A 10,715-nucleotide genomic window follows, 5' to 3' on the forward strand; every position below is an offset into this window, starting at 1 on the left:
GTAACTCAATCTGAAAGTCAAATACTCGTTCACTTTTTATACTAATATATATATACAGAATCTATAACATCTTTAACTTTTTTGGCTCAGCTAAAGTTCATTGCATCAACAGCAGCCTACTTAGAAGCCTTTGACTTAGTCTTTTGTTCAATCTCCTTCACAGCAGGCTCAGCAGTCTCCAAAACTTCATGCTCAACAGTTTCAGTACTGTTTTCTTTATCATCATCGTCAAACAACTCTTCCTTGTAATGTTCTGGGTGTTGCTTGAAACAAGTTCTCATATTTTCAAACTTTTTGATACAATCAATACCCTTTGGTTCAGTTTCTGAGTATATAAAGCATGAAAAAGCTTCCTTAAACTCTTCTCCACATGGTCCGTGAGCCATTCCTCCCAAACATGGACAGTCCCAGTTTATCTCACCAGTTTCTGGGTTATAAGCAGCACCTTCATAATTGTTTTCTCCTTCAGAGTTGTCTGACTTGTCGCTCAGTTTCAAGTCACTGGATTTCTCATCCAATTTCTCTGCCTTTTGTTTCTTTTCAGAAGCTTCACCCTCGGATTTATCAGCAAGAGCATCTTTACTCTCTTGTTTCTTTTCAACATTTTCAGGATCAGTAGCTTCATGTCTACTAGTATCAGAATCCAACTTTTCAGCAGCTTGTTTACCAGTAGATGAATCAGCAGAAACATCTTTAGAATCAAGAGCACTAGTCTTTTTAGTCAAATCAGTTTTCAATTTTTCAATGTCGGCGACTTCATCTGAACCTTTTTGCTTTTGCAATTGTTCTTGTTCAGTTTTAAACTTCTCTTGGTGCTCTTTAGCCATAGATGATCCCTCCTCAAGCTTCTCTTGAATGTTGTCAGCTACTCCTAATACAGTTTCATTGTGGATGGAGTTGGACCACGTCAAATAACCAATGGCAACTGCAATTGGTACAACGGCACCAACTGCCAATTTTGAATTAAATTGACCATGGGTAGCGGAGTTTCTGGTCGAATATGTTCTAGCAAATCTTGCACCTTGGCGAGCAATTGTAGATCTTGTGAATTGTCTAAGCATGGTTTTAGCTGATAAGTTGGTTGAATATGGTAATGTTGCTGACAAATGAATGGCAGAAAGAAAGAAAGAAAAAAATTGTTTCTTTATGAAAAATTTAGAAAAATAGCAAACGTTCTCGGTTTAATGGACTTTTGACAAAGTTGGTGATAATCTCCGAAGCATGGAGAACAAAAAGTATTGGCTAATTAGCTACTCGATAGTCTTCAACTATACCTCTGCTACAGTACTATGTTCACCTTTCACGACACGCCACTACATCGCAGTCATCTAATAACCCAGAAAATGATAGTTCAATTTAACTCTACACTTTAATATACTCTACTCATTATGATGATACACTAAATAATTAGGCAACCCAATAACTTCATAACCCAACCTCTTTGCCATCTTTGCAAATCCTTCAGTTTCAATCAAATGATAGAATGGGAAGGATGGGAACATGGCTCCATCTCGATGAACATCAGCCTTCACCATAACTGCACCACCACCAACTCCATCTAAAGGCATCTCTGTATTGACATCTTGATTAGCATCGTAGAAATGGGCCATTAAAGCTCTATATGTGGCCATTTCCGCATACCCTTCAACAATAATCTCATCGTCACCCAATCCAGCAGCCAATTTCAAACCTTCTTCACTTTCAACCCAGTTGTTGAAATCATATGGTCTGATGGATTGTTGTTGTTTTTCTTCATCGTAGAACCTTTGGTATACATTGGCAGATAAAACAGGTTTGTTATGTGCAACCATATCTTGAATCAATGTTGGTGGTGTTTCAACGATATCTGCATCCAACCACAATATCCAAGAAGTAGATGGTGAAATGGTGGAAAATACTAATGAATTCCTTGCCAATGCCATCATTGATCTTCTTTCCTTTTGTACTTTAAATGCATGTCTATCCTTTTCCAACTGACTGCCCAACGAATTCGAATCTTGTCTTAATAAAGTAACCTTTTTGAAATTCAACGTATTACTAGCTTTGCTTTTCTTTAAAGCAGTTTCCAAATTCTTCAATGCTTCATCTCCTTCCTCAGTTCTTGGGAATATGAAACCCAAAGATATCAATGAATGATCATATGTCAACTTGTTCAAGTTATCCCAATATTCTGGTAAAAATTTTGTCATTGGAGTCAAAATCAACACTTCTTCCTTCTTGGCCAAAGCATTGGCTGATGATGTCAATTTATTTAAATCATAATGAGCTATATGATTCTTTGGCAAATTCTTCACCATTACTGAATCCTTGTTGTTGGAGGTGAACCATGATTTTGATTTCTTGTCATAGCTGTATTTAGGTGTTGATTTGGAAGAAGATGATGATGTGGATGCAGATGTTCCAAATAGGAGGAAATAGATGAATAGAAGGACTGTTATTGGAGCTAAAAGTGCCAACGGTTTCCTTCGTATGTAATTGATGTATTGATTTCTATAAAGAACCATTGTTGTTTGATTTAAGACTCTTTTCAAGTGCGGAAGAGATACTGAATCGATTGAATAACAGCAAGATGAGTTCAAATGGGATAAAATCCTGATTCAATATGCAAAAACACGTTGTTACAGATTTCAATTTTTTTTTTTTTTTTCTTTTTTTTGTTTTCAAAAGTTTTACTTTTCTCAGCATTTCTTTTTCGTTGAAAGAAATCCTGCTACAAGAAGGCATATCATCACAAACAGAGCATAATATTAAATCAAACATAATTTGTAACCTATCAAAGATTAACAGCACTCTACGTATCTATTTGAAAACTTTACCGTCAGAGATTTCTCTCTTTTCACCATTGATAACAACTGGTTCATCCCAAGCCAACATGTTATCAACGAACTTTTTATCTTCTTCCTTTGAAGCATCCAATTTGGTGAACTCATAAGATTCCCAATCTGGAGCAACATCAAAAGCAGGGACATAATCTTGACCTCTGACTAAGAAAGCACCAGTGATACCATTGTTGTTGTTTTCTCCGTAAACAACCATACATCCAAACATGTATTTAGTAGAAGCTGATAATCTGTTGAAGAATCCACCAACCAAGTTGTTTGACATAAAGGTTAATGTCAATTCATCATTATACTTGTAATCAACTTTCCATAATGACCATTCCTCTGGGTCGTATTGGTTTTTCCAGAACCATGGAATGGCAACTTCTCTAGTTTCTTCGTTGGAGTAGGTTCTCTTCCATTCGTCTAATGGAGCTTTTGGTTTACCCAAAGCTTCCAATGGATGTTTTGGCTTTGGAGCAGATTGAGCTGGCTCTTCAGCAGCAGCAGCCTTTGGAGCAGCTTCTTTCTTAGCTGGAGCAGCAGCAGCTGGAGCTTTCTCCTTCTTTTCCTTCTTTGGTGGAACGTATTCAATTGGCTTTTCAATAAATTTGTAATCACCTAAAAAGTCAACCAAGATTGGTGATTTAATAATGGTCTTGTACCATCTAGTGATTCCTGGATGTTGTTTTCTCCATTCTTCACCAAACAAAAAGTCGAAACCTCTAACGTATAAAGTAGCAGCCAAGATATCAGCAAAAGTGATTCTTTCACCAACCAAATAAGTGTAATTTCTCAATCTTTGTTCAAAAACACCATTAACTTTCTCCAAGTAGGCAGATCCTTCGTCAACTTGTTTCTTATTGTATGGTTGTGCTCCATTCAATGGCCTGAAAACCTTAGCTTCAGTTGGCAACAACTCAGTATTAGCCAAAGAAGTCCATTTCAAAATTTGAGCATATTCAGCAGAGTTTTTACCCAACAATTTGGATTTTGGATCACCCAAATTGATAACTATTGCATTTGTTAGTATAAGATTCAAAAATTCATTTACTCACGCCTTTGGTATTTCAGATTAGGTATTCTCGACATAGTTTATTAAGACAGGGATAACTGTATAATAAATTGAAAAATGGTTTCTCATCACATAAGATACGCAAGGGCCACGACAATTGAATTAAAAAAATACATACAGTAAAGACAAATGGCAATAACTTCGGTCAAAGTATAACCCTTTGGGCCAATGAATGCTGGGATTTTGTTCAATGGGAAATTCTTCTCATAAGCAGCATCCTTGTCGCTAATTTTGATGTCCAAGTTAAAGTGCTTGGCCAATGCTTTAGCTGGAAGGCTTCTTATTTGCTGAGTAGCGTATAAAGTACCCAATGACATGATTGCTCAGAATTGAATTGACTTGAAGGAGGAAAAGAAAAGGAAGTCGATGAGGAGGGAGAAAAATTTCTAAAGGAGAAAAATATTGTAAAAAAATTTTTAATTTTTTTTTTCCATTTTCAAGCATTTCCGATAGTCACGTGAATAGGGTTGCCGAAAAGAGAGAGCTTCAAGTGTGGTTCACAGAAGAGGTTACTGATCTTGAAAAGATCTTTGGGCACTTTATAGGAGGTACCAAACTGCTGCAAGCTCAACTCATAGAGGTGAGTAGAGAAAGTTATCAGATGTACCGGAAATTATTACTTCTGAAAACTATATATCTTTTCTAAATTGTACAGCCTAGCTTGAATTCACATATCGTAAGGTCCAGCCAAAATAGTGCATACAATGCAGCTCACTTAATCCAAGCTCAGTTCCATCATGTTTATTCATTTCAAGGAATTGGCGAAGCCGAAAGTTTGACAGTTGTATAATCATCCTGTTATTCATATTGAGTAACTTGAAGGTAAAGTCCTGTAGAATAGCACGAACAATGGGTCCAAAGTTGTGTGGTGGTGTTGCTTGACATTGAGCTATTAGCTGTTCGGGTGTGATTATTTGTAACTGATTATCAAGTGCTTCATCTGGAGTAGTGTGTGTTGAGATCTGTGCAGTCTCAGTTGGAAAATTGATGACGTAGTCAAGTTTGATCAAGTACCATATTAAATTTTTTAATTTCCTTGATTCTGTTGCTATATTTGAAAATTGGCTGTTTCTCAACTCCTCTGTTGGAGATGCCGCGAGATTGATATTAACTGTGTTTGTAACTTGTGGCTGTGGTGATGTTGAAGGATATGAGGTGATGTCGATGCTTTGATACATTGTGTTGAGGAAATTAATCTCATAAGAATTAAATTTGATAAAACTGGATACTTCAACATCAAGATTAGTCGTATGTGTAGATTGTTGTTGAAAAAACGCTAGGTCGTAATACTTGTTCATGAAAAACTTCAAGATTGTGATTGATTGAATACATGATGAAATGATTAGTGATTTCTCTGAACTTCGCATGTTCATAAAGTATATAAATAGTTTGGCCAAAAGTTGATCAAATAAGTTTGATTGATTGTTGAGGACTTGTTTATGGAAGGAAGTTAGTTCACCGTGGGGAATTTTCAAATATATGCCCAATAAAACTAAGCAAATGCTAATTAACAAAGTTTCAAATAGTGATACACTTGATGTTTGTACTATCTCAATGCTCTTCACTTGATTATATTTGATATTCTGGAAATCAATTAAAAACTTCAAATCAATGGTATCTGAGATAGTTGGATCTCTGGAACAATTCATAAGACAAGAAAATAAAAAGTTGTCCTTTTCATTGACACATGCCAAGGGAATAATTGTTTGCCATATTTTATAATCGTTAAACTGATCGAGCAACCAATAAAACTGTTCTTTGTCAAGAATGTTTATGTAATGCTGAGGTTCATAGGCTAGGGTGTTTGTCTTTTGCTGCGGGATGCCAAGATTGGTGTAACGCAACGGAGAAGTAGCTTGAATAGATGGGAGGTTGGCGTAGCTTAGCATTTGGTATGGTTGTGTAGAGACGGCATTTAAAGATGGTAATTGGGCCTCTATTTGCTGCTGTTGTGACCGGTCAAAAGCATCTTGAATGGAGTATGTTAATGAAGGCTCGCTCACCTTTTGCACAGCTTGGGTGTATTCCGCAGACAACCCCGGTAGGTTTAATAGCATATCTTTACTTTTTCGCCTCTTCTTTGAGGTATCTTCCAATGCGGAAGTTCCACTCGGTAACTGGGACAACGTTGGGTCGTTTAAGGGTAGATAATTTTCGTCTTGATACTCCAAGTCTGAATCCTCCAAGTCTTGCTGTGAATGCAAGTGCATATACGGTCTGTATTTTCCCAACCCATTATACAATGAAGCTATAGTTATTGATTGATCTAGTACTCGATGCGGTAGTATAGAAGAGTCTTCCATAGCAGGGCTATCCTTCCTTGGATTGTAGTAGTTGTATTGGATAAAGTTCAACCTCAAGCCTCGATAGCAAACGCGTCGCAGTCGTAGACAATTGTTGCAAACTGGCACTCTTTCATCACATTTGATATGACGATCTCTGCATGTCACACATCCAGATCTCGTTCTGCGCCTTTTCAAGCGAAGTGTTGAGTCTTGTGAATCCCTAGACGTGGGCAAGGATGATGATGTCGACAGAAGATAGTCTGGGGGTCGCATTGTAGCTATTTTGTTGTTTGACTCGACGAGTGTGTAGAAACATCAGTTGCTTGTGAACTGAAACAGGCTGTATTATATATCACTTTGCAATTCAAGCGTCTCTTGGAGGTAACCACTTCGTGTACGCAATTCCAAAATTGAGGTAGGATATCTATTGTGGTATCGTTCTCAATTGTTGCAGAATTAGCAAGAACCGCACTGATGATATCAATTGATACAATTGCCTATCGCAATCTTCAATTGTGGATTACTGATTTGGTTTTGTTGTGTCTTTGTTGATGAAGTGTTTTTTTTTTTTTGTTATATTCTTTTTTTTTGTTTATTCAATTTGCAACAATCTTTGGGAGGGGCAAAACAAAATTAAAAATTTAAAATTCAGGAAAAAAGTTTTTTTTTTTGGCCTTTGATTTGTTCTCCAATTGGGAAGTAAGCGCCAAAAAGCTTTGCCAGATTTGCAGTATTTCTGATTGTAGATGACAAGTCAGGTTAGGAGTAAGTGAACTGTTAGTTGGTTGTGCCCTCGCTACCTATTAATAGGAATGTGTCGTGTATGATATACTAATTATCTCAAAGAAACGCGAAAATTGTCAAAAAGAGCTCAAGATGAAAACCCAGAGAAAAAGGGCATTGGAATATGGTTTATTTATAATACTCTATTTTCTGATTGTTTTAGTGACATTATCAAAGTTTAAATTCCTTTGTACTCTGATGTATATATGAGTAAGTGCAGTGCATTAAATTTATTTTGAATCCTTTTTGTAATTTCTACTAAAAAAGTTCTCGTATTGTGTAATGCATGAATGTTTTTTTTATTTCATTTTTTCAATTTCTTTTTCCTTTTTTTCTTTTTGTTCAATTTTAATGTATGTTTAGTCATTCTACATATAAAGTAATCATTCCCTTTTGTAGTACTTGATTAGCAGTATTACTGATATTGCTGCTAGGTAAATAAAGCTTTGCATAGTGATAAAGGTTCAGACTCCCTTCCAATAGAGTCATACCAGCTGATACTCCGTCACAATCTGCAAATAGTGACTAGACCAGAAACACACCTTTCCTACAATAGTACCCACATTTGAATTGCCAACTCCTACCGACGGTCATTCCAATGTAACAACTAAACATTTAATTGAAAAAGGGAGAATGAATGATTTTAAGGTATTAAAAATTCTTCTATTATTACAAATATTGTAAAAATTTCAAAAAGCGCCTAATTTTAAAAAACCTTAAAGTTTAATTTTATTCCTTTTTCGCTCTCCCTTAGCATATGATCATTCATTATATTAAAATTCAATGGCTCGTAATGAAAATTGCGTAGTTATGGGCACTCCTTGATCCTTGGCGCTGTATGGTGCAATTGTTTTTGACAATCACACCACAGTTCAAAGGGCAAAAGAGCCACAATGTAATATTTTAGTGGAATTTTGAGGAGACCAAAACCATAGTAGCTTTAATTGTCCCAAAATTTCAATACAAAGACGTTTCGTTTTCTTGCGATATCTATCTCTTCTAGGTTTTACCTTTCGCACACCCCTGATTTTAGCTCAGTAGACGGCACTAGAATCAATAGCAAGCAAGATCAAACTCAATATCAAGCAAACTACTCGGAAGCAATCGAAAGTTTAAAGTTAAAATGTAACACCAACGTGAAAATTAAACTTTTGAATGACAAAACCTTATTTTCAGCTTTATAAAAAGAATCATAACCAGCTTTACAGTTACACATTTAAAAAGATAGGAGACCATTGTCAGGTCACCAATTTGTAACAAAGAGTGACCAAAGCTTTTTGTATAGCAGTTGTACCGGCTAAAATAAACATTGGCATCTCAAATTGAACATCATTTGCTACTTAAATCAAGCTCTTCATTCACCAGTTTCTTTAACATAGGAAGGCATTTTCAGAAATTTCTTGTTACAATTTCCACACTACTATAAATGTAACAGGGGCTAATTACATTACACAAAGCCGATCCCATTGTTGAAGCTATGTAAGTATCAACAAACTTGATTTTAGCCAGATTAAAAGTCAAGTCCAAGTGAAACTGTGTTCATGTTCTGTGTCCAACCTTCTTGTGAATTTTGTATGATGTAATAACACTTGCTCCATCGAAGTAAAGCCCTCTCCCCTATTTGCTCGCGGAGATATCAATACAACTTTACAAATACAATTTTTTTTTTTTTCATAACCACCGCAATTGGACACAAAGCTGTAAACCCGGTTATTATTACCAAAAGTTTTAAATTTAAAAATGTTTGTCGGTAAAATAAAATACAACTCATTTTTTCATTTTTCCACTTCAACGCGTCGGAAACAAAATATGAAAAATATGCTTTGACCTGCCAAGAGTTGGTGCTGAATGAATGGTTCGACAGAGTTCATTTGGCTGCAAGTTACATTGTACATGCAGTAGCCAGCAATTTCATCAGATGAAGTTCATTACCCCCCCATTAAGTAAGACGTTTCCACTTACACTATTCCTTTGAAAGCAGACAATACCTGTCACCAATGTGTTGAGCGATTATTATTTTTTTTTGGCTATTGTGAAGTAACTTTTGTAACTCTCTGAAGTCGATATCATTACACAGAAGTTTAATAATTGGCAGGTTGAAACGATGACTAACGAGAAAAAAAAAAAAAAACAATAAACAACAAAACAAAAAATAATTTTGCAGTTTTAGAATCTAAAATAAGCACAGCCTGCACGACGGCGCCAGGCTAGCTGTAAAACGCAAAATTACAATATGCACTCGAAAACCACATGTTTTGGATTATTAGTGACGTAGGCTTCGATGCAGCTGCAGGTTAGTCCCATAAAATTCCATCAACTGCTTTATTCTCTGGGGCAGGTGTAAATCTGAGGGAAATTATATTAATCTCTGTATCTAGCTAGGAGCGGAAAGTAAGACATGGAAATGTTGCAAGACAGACCTTCTAACAAGCAGCCTTATGCAGTAGCCAAACCACTCTCTATGGAATTATTTATGTGGCCGGTTGGGGCTTTAAAAGCTTTGCATGTAAAGTGAGATGGACAATTCCGTCACTGCCCACATCTGTGCTTCTCATAATCAAAGTGTCATCTACTCTCAATGCAGACAACTAGCTCTTGCTATTGTGGAGCAAACATGGAACCATGCATCATGACTCAAATGAGGTAGAAAACAAACAAAAAGTGCTTTCGTTTTACTTGCATATCCGTGGCGGAGGTTTTGAGATCTTTTGCACTTGGTTTTTTGGTAATTATTTTTTGACGCGAGATCGGCTATTTACTTTAATCAGATTTCCATTGCGGACGGAAATGTTCCACACAAAAATCTAACCGAACCAAGAAAAAATACTTTTCCGATACTTATAAAATAATAATTTATTATAAAACTTTTATTTGTAAAGGTACGGAAATGACACTTTTACTATGATTGAGGCACATTTCCAAATATGTATAATTAGAAGCACAGATTTAGCGCTATGCTTTGAACTGAAACAGTTCACAGAAGGTCACAGATCCGAGGGGCAATGTTTTTGTCTTGCATTATGTATCTCTATGATTGACATTAAAGATGGACTTAGTGTGCAACTTTGGAACTTGGTGTTCTGTTAACCGTTGTTTCCATGATTTGCGGTGTATAGGTGTCATGCAAGTTTCTGTATTAATAAGTTATCCCTACAAACATCGGTTCTTATTTTTGTCAAAACATTGGAGCAAAATAAAAATAAAAATTTAAGCATTTGATTTAAGTAGCATTAAAGTTAGTATCTCTTCCAAATTAGTTTGTTGATAAATCAATTGCTCATTTGCTGATTGCACATAGTAACAGAAACTAACTAATACAAGTAGTGTAACTTTAATTTTACCTTTTTAACGGTTTTTATGAATCTTTTGATGTAAGGGTCTCGTTAATTAAAGTTTTTGAGTTTGAGGAACAAATACGATAGAATTGATCTTCCGTTGGTATAAGGTTTACTAATAACACAAAGATCTCAGCCCACGTGTGGTCTCGATTTATGTGAAGGCCAACTTTGAAAGAATTGGCTCTTTGGTATCGTATAGTCTAGCAATCACTTTGACTTCAACATCTAAATGCGCTCCTTTGGCTACGCCAGTTTTGTCAAATATAAAGGAAAGACCTCAGCGCCAGATCTGGGTTCTCAACACCGTTCTGTAAGTGAACCACAAAACCCTTTGGAAAATGAAGAGTTCGTCCTACATCTTCGTATTATTATAACCTATGGAAGCCGCCTCTTTTTTTATTGCTCATATGTGCAA

General features: G+C 36.0%; 4 protein-coding genes across 4 annotated transcripts; all 4 read right to left on the minus strand. All coding sequences in view use genetic code 12, as the record gives it.

The window, feature by feature from the left end:
- Window positions 1-116: 116 nt before the first annotated feature.
- Window positions 117-1,061, minus strand: I9W82_001278 (coiled-coil-helix-coiled-coil-helix domain-containing protein; the record flags this gene model as incomplete). Its single annotated transcript, XM_067690005.1, has 1 exon — window positions 117-1,061. One exon carries the CDS (start codon window positions 1,059-1,061, stop codon window positions 117-119), a length of 945 nt encoding a protein of 314 aa, XP_067551299.1.
- A 318-nt stretch (window positions 1,062-1,379) lies between these two features.
- Window positions 1,380-2,504, minus strand: MNN9 (mannosyltransferase complex subunit; the record flags this gene model as incomplete). The annotated part of the gene is made up of 1 exon (XM_067690006.1): window positions 1,380-2,504. The coding sequence occupies one exon, from the start codon at window positions 2,502-2,504 to the stop codon at window positions 1,380-1,382; it is 1,125 nt and encodes a 374-aa protein (XP_067551300.1).
- A 295-nt stretch (window positions 2,505-2,799) lies between these two features.
- Window positions 2,800-4,211, minus strand: CAM1 (translation elongation factor EF1B gamma; the record flags this gene model as incomplete). Its single annotated transcript, XM_067690008.1, has 2 exons — window positions 2,800-3,833; window positions 4,013-4,211. The coding sequence occupies 2 exons, from the start codon at window positions 4,209-4,211 to the stop codon at window positions 2,800-2,802; spliced, it is 1,233 nt and encodes a 410-aa protein (XP_067551301.1).
- A 339-nt stretch (window positions 4,212-4,550) lies between these two features.
- On the minus strand, window positions 4,551-6,452 carry AHR1 (Zn(II)2Cys6 transcription factor AHR1; the record flags this gene model as incomplete). The annotated part of the gene is made up of 1 exon (XM_067690009.1): window positions 4,551-6,452. One exon carries the CDS (start codon window positions 6,450-6,452, stop codon window positions 4,551-4,553), a length of 1,902 nt encoding a protein of 633 aa, XP_067551302.1.
- Between the last annotated feature and the right edge of the window lie 4,263 nt (window positions 6,453-10,715).

Source organism: Candida metapsilosis (genome assembly GCF_017655625.1).
Source record: "Candida metapsilosis strain BP57 chromosome Unknown scaffold1, whole genome shotgun sequence".
Taxonomy (NCBI): Eukaryota; Fungi; Ascomycota; class Pichiomycetes; order Serinales; family Debaryomycetaceae; genus Lodderomyces; species Lodderomyces metapsilosis.